At 40.2% G+C, this 18,344-nt stretch overlaps 1 protein-coding gene across 2 annotated transcripts in view; it reads left to right on the top strand.

The window, feature by feature from the left end:
- The window catches only part of LOC140729142 (1-phosphatidylinositol 4,5-bisphosphate phosphodiesterase gamma-1-like), a 254,092-nt gene that overhangs the window by 227,421 nt on the left and 8,327 nt on the right, over window positions 1-18,344 (top strand). For both annotated transcript variants that reach the window (XM_073048590.1, XM_073048598.1), the window contains 3 exons: window positions 4,761-4,909; window positions 6,534-6,648; window positions 18,101-18,262. In XM_073048590.1, coding sequence (XP_072904691.1) covers window positions 4,761-4,909; window positions 6,534-6,648; window positions 18,101-18,262 — 426 coding nt within the window. The remainder of the gene's footprint in view (window positions 1-4,760; window positions 4,910-6,533; window positions 6,649-18,100; window positions 18,263-18,344) is intronic.

Here is an 18,344-nt window from a genome sequence, read left to right as displayed (position 1 = left end):
ATGAGTGCAGCACCTATACTCACCTGCACCCAGTCATTTCACCCACACTAGCATTGTCTTGAGGCTCATAAAAATAAGAACATGCAAATTTCTATGACCAAGATTATCTTAATTCAATGTCTGCTTAATCATTCCTGCATTAGACACATTCTCATTCTCTGTGCTTATTATAACAAATTAAATAGTTTTAGGTTTAGTCATTGTCATAGAAAACCAACGGCTAATCCGCACACATCAAGCTTTCAAAACAGGAATGCAATAATAACCAATTACCTTTCTCTGATCATGTTAATTGAAGGTTAAATAATTGCCAAAAACTTAGGCCATTCATATTTGTTCATATTTGAAAACGTGCCATGGGATCTTTTGCACTATCTGAAATAACAGACACAGGGCTCAGTTTAAAACCAATTTTAGGGCAACTTTATTTTTGTTAATCATAATTGAAAACAAATTATCTACTGTTTCTAATAATATTTTACCTGTGGGGAAAATTGAAATTGGTCAATTAGGTAATGAAGACTACAGTCGGCTCTCCTGATCCGCGGGGGATTGGTTCCGGGACCCCCCGCGGATACCAAAAAACGCAGATTCTCAAGTCCCTTATTTAACCTGTCTGAATGCGGTGGTCTTTAGGACACAGCGGAACACTGGCCTTTATTTAATATATCTCAGTGCGGTGGACTTTAGGTCCTGGTGCAGCTCTGAATCCGCAGGGTTTCTGTTCATGAAAATAATCACGATCACGATTGAAAATAAAGTGGAAGTAATAAAGCGATTGGAAAGAGGTGTAACACCATTGGTCAATGGAAAAGCGTTAGACTACAGTCAGTCAACAATCGAAACAATTTTAATTGAGCATTTGAAAGGCCCTGCCCCGATGAAAGCTACAATTATTACTAAACAACGCATTGGTTTAATTATTGAAATACATATGGTTTTTCAGTGTTTTGTATGCATAGAAAGGTAAAATATATACTATATACTAAGACAAACGTTTTACTAACTGAGGCTACATAATACCGGATGTACCTGCTCCGACTTAAAGATGGACTCAGGACTAGAACCCGTTCATAACCCGGGGACTGCCTGTACTTTTAAAACATCTCGAGATTACTTATAATACCTAATACAATGTAAATGCTATGTAAATAGTTGTTATACCATATTGTTTAGGGAAAAATGACAAGAAAAAAAACTTCTTTTCTTGTCATTTTTCCCTAAACAATACAGTATGCTCAAACAATGAGTGCTGGAGAGAGAACTTCTGGATTTTCCCAATCCGTGGTTGGTTGAATCAGCACATGCGGAACCTGCGGATAAGGAGGGCCGACTGTATTTATTTTCCAATTAGTGTGTAAGGTAGTGCATTCGAGATCAGAAACATTTGGAGACACTCTCCTCCAATCAAAACCACTATCACTCAATATCAAGTAACACACACAAAATGCTGGTGGAACACAGCAGGCCAGGCGGCATCTATAGGGAGAAGCTCTGTCGATGTTTCGGGCCGAGACCCTTTGTCAGGACTGCGAAGCCTCTGCCAGTGATGAATGAATTCCCAGCATCTGCAGATTTCCTCGTGTTTGCCTTTCAAAATCACCCAATATCAGGAAGATGGGGACAGTTCAAGGCAGCAGAAAGAATATACCCCACTTCATTTGACAATTGTATTTGTGACATTTTTTGCACTATTTTCTCAACATTAGGGTGCTTTACTTAGTTCTGTAAGCATATGTGATATGAGTCTGCTACCCCCCCTCCTGGATTTTCTGGGAATTACAGCATTTTTAGAAGTGTTAACAGCATATAGGTTAGCATTCAAAACTGGCACACTACACACTATAAATTACTCTAACACAACCTTCAGCTTTTACTGCTCATTCCCATTTATCTAATGAGTGAAAAGATTCTGTAATTTTACTCTGAGCTAAAGTTGCATCAGGGCTATTTCTGCAGGCAAGGTTTTAAGTATACACAGTAATCGTCTGAGTGAACTGGCCTGGGTTACACTGAATGGACTGATCTGCTTTGTCTAGTTATTTGAGATATTTGGGATATTTCAATTAGACTGAGCAATTCTAGGCTGGGCAGAGGATTGAAGCTGATTCGAGATCAGCTCCCAGTGCAATTTTGAAAGACATTTTCAGTGGTCAGTGGGTAAAGCCATTTAAACAATAAATTTCAAAGTCCAAAGTTTTAATGGCAAAGTACATGTATGCCATCATATATTACCCTGAGATTCATTTTCTTGTAGGCTTTCACAGTAAATACAAAGAAACACAATAGAATCAATGAAAAACTGCACACTAGACAACCAATGTGCGAAAGACAAGCTATGCAAATACAAAAGAAAAAAACAAATAAAATTATTATTAATAATAAATAAGCAATAAATATCAAGGACATGAGATGAAGAGTCTTTGAAAGTGAGTACATAGGTTGTAGGAACAGTTCAGTGATGGGGCGAGTGAAGTTGAGTGAAGTTATCCCTTTGAGTGCAAGAGCCTGATGGTTGAGAGTTAATAGCTGTTCCTGAACCTGTGTGGGTCCTGAGGCTCCTGTACCTCCTTCCTGGTGGCTGCAGTGAGAAGAGAGAATGTCTTGGATTGTGGGGATCCTTGAGGATGGATGCTGCTTTCTAGCGATAACTCACCTTGTAGTTGTGTCCAACATTGGGGAGGGCTTTACCTGCACAACTATTTCAAAGGTACACTACTGTGCTTCTTTGTAATGGCACTTATGTGCTGGGCCCAGGACAGATCCTCTGAAATGATAACACCGAAGAATTTAAGGTGCTGACTCTCTCCCCTCTGATCCCCTGATGAGAACTGGCTCATGGAAATCTTGTTTCCCTCTAATGAAGTCAATAATCAGCTCTTTGGTTTTGCTGACATTGAGTGAGAGGTTGTTGTGACACCACTCTGCTAGATTTTCAGTCTCTCTCATATATGCCTATTTAGCCCTACCTTTGGTTTGGTCAGCAACAGTGGTGGTGGCAGCAAACTTGAATATGCATGGCGATACAGTCACAAGTGTAAAGTAGAGCAGAAAGTTAAGCACACAGCCTTGTGGCGCACGTGTGCTGAAGGAGATGTTGTTGCCAATCCAGATTAACTGGCGTCTGTAAGTGAGGAAATCAAGGATCCAATTGCATAAGAAGGTACTGAGGCTCAGGTCTTGGAGCTTATTGATTAGTTTTAAGAGGATGATGGTATTGAATGCAGAGCTATAGTCAATGAAGTGCATCCTGATGTAGGCATCTGGCCAAGTGTTCCAGAGTTGAGTGAAGAGACAGTGAAATGGCATCTGCTGTTGACCTCTGGTAACAGTCTGCAAATTAGAGTGGATCTAAATCATTCCTCAGAGAGGAGTTGATAAGTTTCATGACCAACCTCTCAAAGCACTTAATCCCACTGAATAAGCGTGCTGTTGGACAATAGTCATTGAGGCAGGTTACCACATTCTTTTTGGGCAAGCAAGAGGTTAAACATTATCAGTGAATACTCCAGCCGGTTAATCAGCAGAGGTTTTTAGTACTCGGCCAGGTACCCCATCTGGACTAGATGCTTTCTGTGGGTTCACGTCACCCTCAGTTGCCCAGTAGGATAGTGGTACACTCAGACACAATGGCCTCATGGGGCCAACCAAAGGTGTCTTTGTCTTTTTTATTATAGCAAGACAATGCTGGACATTAAGAACTTCAAGTAGGCTGTTTCTTATTTACTGGTCGTGGTATTCAATATCTCAATTGCTTGCTTAACATCAGCCTTTGGCAGTAAACTGCAATCAGGATCATGGAGGAGAACTCTCTCCATCAGTAGAATAGACATTCCTTAATCATTAGATGTTACAGGTCAGGATAATAAGAGTGTGACAAGACCGCTACATCTGAGCACAACAAAGAAATTATCATGAAACGTAGACACCCCACCTCTTGCCTTCCCCAAATGTTCTGCAGATTGATCCGTTAAGTAGATCGAAGAGCTCCTCAGGCAGGACCACCATGTCCAGTGTGTCTTGAGTGAGCCATGTCTCTGTGAAACACAGGACGCAACAATTCCTCGTTTCCCTCCAATACAGCAATCTTGCCCTTAGTTCCTCGAATCTTCTTTTCCAGTGACTGTACATTTGTTAACAAGATACCGGGCAGAGGAAGTTTTACACCCCGCTGTTTTAGTCTGGCTTGAAGTCCTCCCCTGCCGACCTCTCTTCCAGCCATGGTAATGTACTTTCTTCTGCTCAAAAGTGCTATGCCTTCATTCCCGAGAGTTGAGTCTGCTGATCTTTGAGAAGATCCTCGCAGACTTCCCTTCCGGTCATGGTAATTTACCTTCGTCTGTTTATAAGTGTCATACCTGCATTCCCGAGATTCAAGTCTACTAAGTCCTTCAGAAGATTGTGGAATTTCTAGTTTGCCAGTTATTTAAAGGGAAATTGCAGGATGCAGGTTGCAGCAATGGTAGTTCAGAAGGAGTATTTCTGGAAGTTTTGTGAGCTGCCTGAAAAATGTCAGCATGTATCACCAGCACCATCTGGGAATTTGTAGTCACTGAATAAGAGAATGGGGTAAAATCGTAAAATCTTTCTCTTTTCTGAAAACTGTGAACTTTATACAAGTTCTACAATAAGCCTGAGGAGATCACAGTTAAATAAAGTAGAGATATTGTAAACACATGAAATTTTGTAGGAGACCCATGTTGGCATGAAGAAGGTCCTCCTATGTTGAAGCTTTGATTGTTTTTTATTTTTCTCTGTAGACAAACCAATGCAGTTGAACCAGGCTATCTTCACCATGAATGGGAGATGTGGGTACGTGTTGCATCCTGATATCATGAGGGATGAAAACTTTGATCCTTTTGACAAAAGCACTCTCAAGGGTGTGGAACCAATCACCATACAGCTTCAGGCAAGTACCAACCATTTTATTTTACCATATCTTGATACTGTATCCTGAAAGAAAATGGAATATTTAGAGAGAATTCTAAACTTGCATGTTAGAAAGAGAAGAACACATTAACAGTGAAGACAAGAGAGTTCTATTACCTGCTCTATCCACACTGATACTTCTAATTTTCACACTTCTGTTTTACCGGTGTTTGAGGGAAATGTTAAATTCAGGTTATGTTCTTAGTGGGATGTCTAAAAGACCCTAACATTAATTTACTGAGGCTTTGTCAGATAACAGCTGAGGAGCTTCTCGTTAAGCTGAAGCAGATTTGAAGTTGGGGAGAACTTCAGCAGTTTAGGTCAGGAGAAGAAAATCGCTTGAGCTTTTGAAGTGATGCATTGGAGGGGATGGGGGAGACTAAGGCCCAGTATGGAGGAGGGATGAGGCAGGGACAATATCTGCAGTCGCCATTGAACAGGAGTACTGGTGGTGAACAATAATACAATAGTGGTATTTAAGAGCCTTTAGATAGGCATATGAATATGCAGGGAGTGGAGCAATATGGATCATGTGCAGGCAAAATTAGTTTAATTTGGCATCTTGTTCAATACTGACATCTTGAGCCAAAGGGCCTGTTCCTGTGCTGGACTGTTTGGCATTCTGTGTCACATTAAGCTGATGACACAGCAATATGACATAATCATATGGCATGCACAGTCATGTTTTATGCACAAAATTTTGTGGTTGCAAAAATGCATAATTCTCTGGGATAGTACCATGCACAAGTTACAAAATCTACTTCACCTTTTCCTGAAAGTCTGCTTCATTCCCTCTGCCCTTTAGCTTTCTCTGTTCATTATCTGAAATTAGTGAGGCAGCAAGGGAGACAATTTTTGGATGCCTGGTTGTTATCCAGTAGTGAAAGAGTGATGTTCTTCCTACCTTACATATTATAGCTGTCCAGAGTATGCCTGAAATGTATAAAATCAGATATTTACAGGAACCAGATTTGTCCACTTTATACCAAGGTATAATCCTTCTCAAGGTAGTTTTCTGCCCCCACCAACCCCCATGAGAATCAATTATCCTCTGTCTACCGTACCATTATTAAAACAATACATTGCAGACTTGGACCATTTACCCTGCAGCATCTCTGCACGAATGTTTTCAATTAATCCCATGTAATTCTCATTCTCCTCTATCCTGAACATTTTCCCTGATGAAAGCTATTTTTGAATATGCTTTCACCCCTTTCAGTTCATGCATTTTAAATTATATTGACTCATTGTATAAAACAATTTTTCTGCATTTTTTTCTCATTTGCAATTATTGAAGTCCAAGTAAATAACTTAAATTAAGATTTTTATCTATAATCCCTCAGAGATCACGGGTTTGAATTAGGAATGGGAACTATTAATTATGTTTCTCCATTAGTCCAGACTTCAGTAAACTATTGCACCATATACTGACTGGAATTTTTTTTTTGTCTTACGCTGAATGACTGCATTTACCAGAGAGCTACTGGATACCTGTTAGGGGTATAATATTTACTGAGTTGAAGTAATTTTGGAGTTCTTCCTCCTATTAAAAAGAATAAGTTGTGGACTGAGTCTTTATCAAGTCCTCTCTCTTAAACTGACAGATCTTGGGAGCACGACACTTGCCCAAGAACGGGAGGAGTATCGTTTGTCCATTTGTTGAGGTGGAGGTTTGTGGAGCTGAGTATGACAACAGCAAATACAAGACTGAGGTGGTGGGTAAGTGAGACCTCTGCTTGAATCATGTGGCAACACATTTTACTTTTCTTCCCTGTACTTTTTTTTTAAAGAGTCATGCCCATGTCAATCATCACACACCCATCTGTCATGTGCCCATCTATATAAATTCTTGATCCATAATCTTCTATACCTAGGCAATATAACTGCTTGCCTAGATAATTTTTAAATGTTGTTGTAGCATCTGCCTCGACCACACCCTCAGTGTATTCCACATTCCACCAACACTCTTGAGTGAATTCATCCTCAGATCCCCTTTAAACTCCAAGCAAAACAAACTCAATCCATCCTAGCTCCCCTTGTAGCCAAATTGCTACATCCCAGGCAACTTCCAAGTGAGTCTCTTCTGTACCCTCATGATTTCTCCCTTCATAATTGATACTAATACAGCTAATTCCAAGCAGTAATGGGAAAGGGTGGTAGGGAGTTGTGATACATCGTTCAGGAATTCATCATGTTAATCTTGAAGATTAAAATCAACTGATAAAATCAATTTGGGGCAATGAGGAGAGGAGTTGGGAAGTTACGTTACAATTATACTAGACATTGGTGAGGCCACACTTGAAATATTCTGTACAGTTTCAGTCACCTTGTTATAGACAAAGTGTTATTATACTGGAAAAAAATGCAGAAATATTTAGCAGAGTACTGCCTAGATTTGGAGGTTGAGTTAGAAAGAGAGATTGCTTAAAGTAGGACTTTATTCCCTAGAGACTGAGTGGTAACATGATAGAGGTATATAAGGTCATAAGGGACATAGACAGGGTGAAAGCAAATAGTCTTATTCCCAGGGAGGGGGTGGTTAAAAACAAGAGAGATCAGGGGTGAGAGATTTAAAAGGGACATCAGGGGCATTTTCTTCATATTAAGGGTAGTGCATATTTGGAATGAACTGCCAGGGTTGTGGTTGAAGTGGCACATACCCAACATTTAAAAGCCATCTAAATAAGTACATAAACAGGAGATATTTAGAGGGCTAAGTGCCAAATGTGGACAGATGGGATTAGTTCACAGGGCAACACAACCAGCGTGGAACAATTTAGAGTGAAGGACCCTTCTCCATGTTGCATGATTGTAATAACATCCTCATCTGACGCACACAGTCAGGTTCAGATGTGGGGTGAGATTCATTTTACCTTGATCAACATCCTACTCAAAATAAAACATGTTGCATGTTGGAAATTGTAATAAAACAGATTACGTGGAGAACTCTCAATGTCAGCAACATCTGTGGAGAAAGAAACCATTTGTCAATAATTCGAACGTCATGTTTTCTCTGTTTGTTTGCTTGAGAAGAATTTCTACTCAAAATGGTCAAAGGTGAGTGCAGTATTGATTAGATACAAAGTTCAAACAGCATCTGTGAGAGAAATATAGTTAAACTTTTAAAGAAATAGGCTCATGACCTTGCGTCTGAACTGAACAAAATACAGGGATAGATAAGTTTCAAAATACAAATAAAGGAGAGATTAAAAGAAAAATTATGATAAACTGGAAGAAGAGATTAAACGATAAACATGTTAGACAAAAGAGGATGTTAACATGGCAAGTAAAGTATCAAAAGATGTGTTGAGAGGAGGTGTAAATGGAAAGTCAGGTCATTATCTGAAATTGTTGAACCCATTGTTGAGTTTGGAAGGCTGTCAGAAGCCTAACCAAGAGGGAAGGTGCTGTTTCTCGAGCTTCAGAGGAGCAGTTTAGGGATTCAAGGACAGGGAAGTCCGAGTGGAACAGTGAATTGAAACAAGTGGCAGGACCCTTTTGTGGGCTGAATGGAGATATTCCTAAGCATTCACCCTGTCTCTGTTACACCAACCAAATTGAAAGATTGTAAGCATAACTCTAGCAAAATACATAAAGTACTGGAGGAATTTAACAAGTCAGGCAGCATCTATGGAGGGGAGTAAACAGTTCACGTTTCAGCCCGAGACCCTTCATTAAAATTGTTTATTACCCTGTATAGATGTTACCTGACTTGCTGAATTCCTCCAGCATTTAGTGCGTGTTGCTTAAGATTCCCAGCATTTGCAGAACCGCTTGTGTTCATGATAAATAAATTTCTGCTTTGTCTGAAAGCAGCTTGTGGGATCCCAGGCAGTGGGGAGGGAAGAGGTAAAAACACAGATATTGCAGCTTCTGCACTTGCACAGAAGGGTACCATGAGAAGGAGACCTGCTGTGCTGAGGCCAAAATCAAAGTGTCATGAAGGGAGCACTCCCTTGGGAATGCTGAATAGTGAGAGAAAGGAAAGTGCGTTCAGTGAAAGGAGAGGGGAATTAATCCAAGAATGTCAAAAGGAATGCCCCTTTGAAGCTGCAGCTCATTTTGCATCACCACCAAAAGCATCTCCCTTTCTCATGGCACCTTGAAATGCAACTAAAGGAGATAGAGTTCCAAATATAATTGACTTAAAACATTCATGTTGCTCTCTGCTGCGCATTACTAATCTGTTGAGTATTTCTGGCATTTTTAAAATTCATTTCAGACATGGAGCATCCATGGTATTTTATTTGTGTATTGGCTAACTGAACATTGGCTGACAATTGCATCTGAGATCTTCTATATGTTTTAATGTTACACTGTAAGTGCCTTTATTTCCTCAGGTTGGATCAGCTATTAAACAAATTCTGTTAAATTGCATGTCTTTTGCTAAAACACATAATCTATGGGACCCCTTAAGTGACTTACAGTGCGATTCTTGGCAAATTTTTGCATGAAGCAGCACAAGGCATTGCTTTATTTGCTTTATGTGGTTTTTCTTCCATTGCAAATAGTCAGAAGAAGAGCTATAAATAGAACATATTTTATCAAAGGCAGTATCATTGAAATAAACTGCACCATCTGAATGCAACAATATATCATGAATCCTACAGTACAGTAAACTGGCTCTTTAAGATTTCTACACACATATTCAGTTGCTCTCCCTTAAAAAAATGAAATAAACTCACACAATTAAACTATACACATGGAAGTCTACAATTAATTAATTATGAATTCGCTCATTTTTTTTTCACACGTTCCTTCACTGAACATTTGCATTGCAAGCTTTACTTGATATTTCTGAAGTATGCCTCCCAGGGATGACTAATTTCAGTGTTTCAATTCACGAGGTAGATCTCCCATACTTCTTGTCTCACATTATGTTGTGCAACTGTTGCCTGAACATAGTTGGTTTGAATTACTTTGAAAACGCTGTAATTTGGATCACACCCTTCATGTTACCTATAGAGAGTTCAATAACTGTTATCAACAACTACACAAGTCACAATTGTACATTGTATTTGGAGTGGATATCATAGCTCTCTGCCTTTGTGCCTCTGCTTTTATGTCGTGTTGCATCTGAGCTTCTACCCTGACTCATTGTAGGCATTGAACCTTTCTTCCGTTCTGACATTTCCTCCAACGTTACTTCATCACTTCTCAAGAAGGCCGTTTGCGCTGATGTGACTGTTCTATCACAGTTTGAATCTATTCCATTGGACATTAATGAGTAAATGACATATAACATCTTTTGCTGGAGTTTCAGAGTTTTGAGCAGCTTCCATGTGGCATTGCTGCTGTGCTTGATACGGCCCTTGAGACAATTCCATGAATAAGAATTTTTCCTCAGAACTCTCACAGACTCATCTTTACCAACTATACCATCCTTCTTCAACCCAATCAATAACACCACACTGCAGCACCCTATGCTGAATCAATTACTTCATAGAAGTAATTGGCTCAGCATAGAGTCACAGAACACTACAGGCCCTTTGGCCCATCTGGTCCATGCTGAACTCTCAATCTGCCTTGTTCCATCGACTAGTACCCAGACCATAGCCCTCCATACTCCTCTCATCTATCAACCTATCCAAATTTATCTTAAATGTTGAAATCAAACTCACATCCACCACTTCTGCTGGCAGCTTGTTCCAATTTCCCACCGCCCTCTGAGTGAGGAAGTTCCCCCTCATGTCCCCCCTTAAACATTTCACCTTTAACACATGGCCTCTAGTTGTTGTCTCACACAACCTCAGTGGAAAAATTTACCTTATATTTACCATATCTATACTCATAATTTTGTAAACCTCTGTCAGGCATTTATAGACCTTTATTTTGTATACCTCTATTGTCAATATATTAGGCATTCAGCAGGGGGCAATGAAAAGAAGTGAGGTGTAAGAGGAGTGGCCATTGTGTGTGTAGACAGTGATAGAGTGGTCAGGCAAAGCCAATGAGCTTGGGCAAGCACAGGCAGAGGTTTTAAGTAAGTAAGAAGGTTTCTGGTAAGTTGGGTTTTTTTTCTGTAAATACATAGCTAGTGCACTGAGAATGGGTCCAGAGTTACTGGTATGTTTCTTGTGTGAGATGTGGGAACTTTGAGAGACCTCCAGTCACCTTGACAACTACATCGGCATGAAGTGCACCGAGCTGCATCTCCTTAGAGACCATGGAACTGGAGCTGCAACCAGATGACCTTCGGCTCATACGGGAAAATGAGAAAGTGATAGGTAGGAGCAACAGGGATCTAGTCACCCCTGTCGCAGGGGCAGGTAACTGGGTGATTCCATAACAGGAGTAACAGGCAGCAGATTCTGTGGATGTGAAAGAGACACCTGGATGGTATGTTACCTCCAAGGTGCCAGGATCAGGGATGTTTCAGATCGGGTCGACAGCATTCTAAAGTGGGAGGGTGAACAGCTGGGAGAGGTGGTATATATTGCTACCAACGACATAGGTAAGAAAAGGGAGGAGGTCCTGAAGAGAGAATCTAATGAGTTAGGTAAAAGGTGAAAAGCAGGGATTCCAGGGTCTGCTTGCTTCCTGTCCCACGTGCTAGTGAAGGTAAAAATATAATAATTTGGCAGATGAATGCATGGCTGAAAAATTGGTGCAGGAGGCAGAGTTTCAGTTTTCTGGAATATTGGGATCTATTCTGGGGAAGCTACGACATGTATAAAAGTGATGTGTTACACCTGAACCTGAGGAGGACCAGTATTCTTGTGGGCAGGTTTGCTCGAGCTGTTGGGGAAGGTTTAGACTAATTTAGCAGGGGGATGGGAACCAGAGTGACGGGGCTGAGAATGGGAATAAGATTGATGATCTTGTAGCGCAGTTAGAGATTGTCAGGTATGATGTTGCGGACATTGCTGAGTTGTGGCTGAAAGAAGATCATAGCTGGGATCTTAACATCCAAGAATATACATTGCATCCAAAGGACGGGCAGGTAGGGAGAGGGGGTGGGGTGGCTCTGTTGGTAAAAAATAAAATAAAATCCTTAGAGGTGACATGGAATTGGAAGATGTAGCATTCTTCTGGGTAGAGTTAAGAAATGGCAAGGCTAAAAGACCCTGATGGGTGTTAAATACAGACCTCTGAATAGATTACAATGGAAATAGAAAAGGCACGTAAAAAGTGCAATGTTACGATAGGCATGGAAGATTTCAATATGCAGATAGATTGGAAAAATCAGATTGGTGCTGGATCATAGAAAGGGAATTTGTAGAATACCTACCAGATAGCTTTTTAGAGCAGCTGTGGTTGAGTCCACTAGGGGAAAGGCAATTCTGGAATGGGTTTTGTGTAATGACCCAGATTTGATAAGGGAGCTTAAGGGAAGTGAACCCAGAGAAGACAGTGATGATAATCTGATAGAATCCACCCTGAAGTTTGAGAAAGAGAAGATAAAATAAAGTGTATCAGTATTATAGAGAACTTAAGGGAATTACAGAGGCATGGGAGACGAGCTGGCAAAGTGTAATTGGAAGGGGACACTAGCAGGAATGATGGCAGAACAGTAACGGCTTGAATTTCTGGGAACAATTTGGAAACACAGGAAATATACATCCCAAAGATGAAAACATTTTCTAAAAGGAGGTGTAGGCAATCGTGGCTGACAAGAGAAATCAAAGACATCATAAAAGCAAAATAGAGGGCATATAAAATAGCAAAACATAGTGGGAAGGTAGAGGACAGGGAAGCTTCTAAAGAACAATTTAAAAAGCCACAAAGAGAAAAAGAAATGACATATGAAGGTAAGATGGCCAGTAGTGTCAAAAAGGATACCAGAAGTTTTTTTTTCAGATAGAGTCAATTAAAAAAAGAGTACATATTGGAAAGCTGAGAGTGGATATTGGACCACTGGAAAATGATGCTGGAGAGATAGTAATGGGAGGGCCAAAGAAAAGGCGGATGAACTTAATAAGTATTTTACAACAGTTTTCACTATGGAAGACACTCACAGTTTGCTAGTTTATCAATGATTTGGATGAAGGACTTGATGGTTTTTGGCTATGTTTGCAAATGATGCAAAGATAGCTAAAGGAGCAGGTAGTGTTGAGGAAGCAGAGTGTCTGCAGAAGGACTTGTATAGTTTGCGAGAATGGGCAATGAATGGCAGATGGATTATAGTAGTAGTGTTGGGAAGTGCATGGTCATGCACTTTGGCAGAAGAGATAAAGGCACGGATTTTATTCCAAATGTAAAGAAAATTCAGAAATCATAGGGGCAAAGATCAAAGTAAATTTATTATCAAAGTGCATATTGTATATGTCACCATACACAGCCCTTAGATTTGTTTTCTTGCGGGCATACTCCATAAGTCCAAGAAATGTAAAAGAATTAATGAAAAACTGTACCCAACAGGACGGACAAACAACAAATATGCAAAAGACAACAAACTGTGCAAATACAAAAGAAAGTAAATAAATAAATATTGAGAACATGAGACAAGGAGTCCTTGAAAGTGAGATCATAGATTGTTGTAACAGTTCAGTGATGGGGTTAGTGAAGTTATACCTAATTGTTCAAGAGCCTGATGGTTGATGGATAATAACTGTTCCTAAACCCGGTGGTGTGGATCCTGAGGCTCCTGTACCTTCTTCCTGATGGCAGCAGTGAGAAGAGAGCATGGCCTGGGTGGCAGTCCTTGATGATCGATGCTGCTTTTGTGGAACAGCAATCCATGTAGATGTGCTCATTTGTGGGGAGGACGTTCCTGTGATGGACTGGACAATACCCACTACTTTTTGTAGGATTAAAGGCAAACTGGTGGTGAGGAAGGCAAATGCAATTTTAGCATTCATTTCAAGAGGACTAGAACGCAAAAGCAAGCCTGTAATGCTGAGCCTTTATCTGGCATTGGTCAGATTGCACTTGGATTACTGTGTACTGCTTTGGGCTCCTTATGTAAGAAATGATGTGCTGCGATTGGAGACGGTCCAGAGGAGATTCATGAGAATAATGCCAGAAATGAATGGGTTAACATATGAGGAGTGTTTGATGGCTCTGGGCCTATATTTACTAAAGTTTAGAAGAATGTGAGGGGATCTCATTGAAATCTATTCAATATTGGAAGGCCTAGATAGAGTGGTTGTGGAAAGGATGTTTCCTGTAGTGAGTGAACCTAGGGGGGTGAATCTGTGGAATTCATTGTCATGGATGACTATAGAGGCCAAGTCAATGGATATACTTAAGGCAGAGGTTGATAGGTTTCTGATTAATCAGCGTGTCAAAAGTTACGGGGAGAAGGCAGGAGAATGGGTTTGAGAAGCATAATAAATCAGGCACAATGGAATGGTAGAGCAGCCTCAATGGACCGAATGACCTAATGTCTTACATGTCTTATACTCTATTAAATCTCTATTCATTTTCCTATGCTTCAGGGAACAAAGTCCTAACCTATTCAACCTTTCCCTATAACTCAGGTCCTCAATCCTAGCAACAGTCTTGTAAGTTTTTTCTGCACTCTTTCAATTTTTTTGACATCTTTCATGTAAGAAGGCGACCAAAACTGCCACAATACTACAAATTAGGCCTCACCAATGTCTTGTACAATTTCTACCTAACATCCCAACTCTTGTATTCAATGCTTTTTGATTTATGAAAGGCCAATGTACCAAAAGCATGCTTTATGACCATATCTGTAATGCCACTTTCAAGGAATTATGGTTGTGTATTCCCTCTTCTACTACAGTCCTCAGTGCCCTACCACTCACCATGTAAATCCTACCTTGGTTTGTCCTTCCAATATGCAACACCTCGCACCTGACTGCAGTAAATTCCATCTGCCATTTCTCAGCCCATTTTTCCAGATGGTCTAGATCCCATTATAAGTTTTGATAATCTTCCTCACCGTCCACTATATCCCCAACCTTGGTGTCATTCGCAAATTTGCTGGTCTATTTTACCAGATTATCATCTAGATCATTGAAATAGATGACAAACAACAACAGATCCAGCACTGTTCCCTGCAGTCCTACACTAGGTACAGGCTTCCAGTCAAAGGGGCAACCTTCTACTACCACTCTCTGGCTTCTCCCATTAAGCCAATATTTAATACAATTTACTACCTCATCTTGAATGCCAAGTAACTGAACCTTCCTTTGAAATCTCTCTCCTGCTACATACAATCTAACATCTCCATGGGGACTGTGGCAGAATGTCCTGACTCTGCCCCCCTCCCCACTTGCTTGTTTTGAAATCTCTCCCCCGCTACACACAATCCAACACCTCCAAGGCAACTATGGCATGCAAAATGTTCTGCTTCCTGCTCACTTGTTTTGAAATCTCTCTCCCATTATGTAAAATCCAGCCTCTCCAAGGAAAGTGTCAAGACTGTTTTCCTAGAACTTATGAGAAATGCTCTCATGCAATTCAAATATTTCACAGATGCTTCCTCTGAACTGCTCTGAATGCCAATATTTTCAAATCACAGTTGTGCTACATATTATAAACTGCCCTGATCTTGAGATATCTTTTCCTCCGGGAAACCTCATCACTGGTTTGTTTCTCTTACCAGCTAGGTTTCCTTGCTGCACAGCTCTGCTTCTTGACCTCATGGTCACCTTGGTAGGATTTCCTGTAATTGATAGCATATGTCCTGGTATTTTACTTACATCTTGATGCAATACCTACTTCACTCGTTGACCGGCAAGCAAATACACACCCACCTGAACAGCCAGCCCTACAAATCCATGTCTATCAAAGAATGCCTTCCCTACACTTTTAATGGTTCTGAATTTATCCCCTTCATTAATATCATCCACTCTCATTGTGAACCCACTGCTGAGGCATATAATCAAACAGTGCAGAAGCAGCACCTGGTCCACCGCAGTAGGTGTACCAAGTCATACCCATTGCACCCATCTGCACTAATCCCATTGACACAAATCAGGTTCCATACCTTGGCCATGGCCAACCCATGTTATTCGAAGATAAAATATACCCACCGACTGCTGTTAAATTTTCCTTCGGTACTATCAATATCTTAAGTGTGCTAGTCTGCACCAAGTCACTGCTTTACTCTCCCAGGAAGGACTCCCATTCCTTTGGCTAGTTTTCTCTTCTTCCCAAGTCTCACAATCTCTGTAAGATGCATTATTGTCAAACTTCATCTGCATTGGTTCTAATGGTACTGCACCCTTATCCTGATTGTACTTTCTTTCGTTGTCCTGAATAGTTACAATGTAACCATTCAGCTACTGTTATCAATAGTCATCTTGATTAAACTGAAAAATATACCCCTCTCCTGTAAATGTCTGCTAGCTGGAAGACTCCATGGCAATTCTCAAGCCAATCTGACAGGACTGTGTATGGCTTCTAGATCGCCCTCCCTTCCTAAGTCTCCGATCCTTTCAACACTTGATTGACTCAGTCTAGTGTACCATGATTGTTGATGCACATTCATAGTCTATTACAATGAAAGGCAGCTGCAACCACCCATTTCTATTATAGACTTGGCAATTCACATCCCCTTACCTGGAAGTTTACTTCTACATATATATGTCCAGTTCCATCTCAACAGAAAATAATGGAAATATTTCAGATCCATGCCTTGTAATTGCTGCAGGATTAATCTGCATAACTATCACAGTCAATGTGTACTAATTGTGTTGTCCTTAATGCTCTTCAATTGTCCATTAGATAGCATTTTCATTTCCTCTATATATGATTTTATCTTACATGATCTCGGTAAGATTGTTCAATAGACTCACCTCTTTGTGGCTGAACTATTTGGGGACTACCACCTTTAGGGGCAGTTAGCTTTTTGAGGACATGAGCTCCATCCACATAAATTGTGCCTTGATCAAAAATGTCTCGCATTTTCCAGTAACCACTCTATGCTGGTAGCTATTCTATGTACTCTCTCAAATGTTATTGTCAATCATCATTATGCCCCATGTATTATGACATGGGTGATCATGAATACCCATGATCATTCATGGCAAATTTTTCTAGAGAAGTGGTTTGCCATTGCTGCCTTCCGGGCAATGTCTTTACAGGACGGGGTGACCACAGGCATTGTCGACGCTCTTCAGAGATTGTCTGCCTAGCATCAGTGGTCACATAACCAGGACTTGTGATAGACACCAGCTGTTATATACTTATGTTAAAATAGTTTTTCATTCACCAGTCCACACACAATGGTGGCATGGTAGTTTAGCAGCTAACAACCCGGGTTTATTAACCGTCACTACCTGTAAGCAGTTTGTATGTTCTCCGTGACCATGCGGCGTTCCTCCAGAGCTCTGGTTTCCTCCCACATTCCAAAGACATCCAGGGTGGTAGGTTACATTGGTGTAATTGGGTGGCAAGTTCTCGTTGAGCTGGAAGGATCTGTTACCATGCTGTATCTCTAAATTTAAAAAAATAAAACAATGAAGCATTGCTCGTTCTAAGCAAGTCTGGAAATTACACTTTTGCTAGTACCTTTACCCTGACCAACTATCTGCCAACCATTCCTCTTGTTTTGATTGCACAAATTTCTGATGGCATCAGATTAAAATGGTCTCTAGTTGTTTGCTATCACCTCAATAGGACCTCTTCTCTAATTTGCAGTGCCAGTAGACCGGCCAATTTCTTACACATCTCTGGTTATTATATTTGCACCTTTTGTCATAATTTTTTTGTTTGTTTGCTTCCCAAGATCTCAATAATGCTGTCTTTTCTTTACAAAGATTTCCACATATTCCATCCATTCCAAATACAGAGGGAATAGCGGAAAGCATTTGTGGCTTTCAATTTTTTTCAAGTATCAAACATTACCTATTTTCATCATCATTGCACCAGAAAACTTCATCTCATCATTGGTCTGCTACAAGCACAAGCAAACCCACAGTATTGGATTTCTGAGTAGAATATTCTTAATTGAAAGTAGCAATTCACAACTAAGCCACAGTGTACAGTGTCTAAATATACAGTAGCATTCTTGTTGTAACGTAGTTACAATATGCATTGTTATCTGAGCTCAATGTGTGGGCTACAAATGACCTCAAAGGTGATGTAAAATCAGCCGATGTTTTACGTCCGGAAACTGGTGGTAGAAGTAGCTTCTAGATGTAGATTACAGGAGGATTTGGAACTTTTGAAAAAATGAAATTAAGAAAATAATCAAATGGAATGTTAGAAAAATCATCTTTTTGTTGCTTCTTCTTACATTTTATTTTTGTTCCAGCGGATAATGGACTGAATCCTGTCTGGCTTTTCAAGCAATTTGTCTTTGATATCAATAATCCTGAGTTTGCCTTTTTGAAGTTCATTGTGTATGATGAGGACATGTTCAGTGATCCCAACTTCCTGGCCCAAGCAACTTACCCAGTGAAAGGACTTAAAACAGGTAAGTAGTAGTCCATTAAGCAGAAAATTATTTAACTTTGCTTAGTAAGATGAGTATTGTTTGTAGAGAAAGCATATCCACT

The sequence above is a fragment of the Hemitrygon akajei genome, chromosome 1, assembly GCF_048418815.1.
Source record: "Hemitrygon akajei chromosome 1, sHemAka1.3, whole genome shotgun sequence".
Lineage (NCBI taxonomy): Eukaryota > Metazoa > Chordata > Chondrichthyes > Myliobatiformes > Dasyatidae > Hemitrygon > Hemitrygon akajei.
This window is presented reverse-complemented; position numbering and strand designations above follow the sequence as displayed.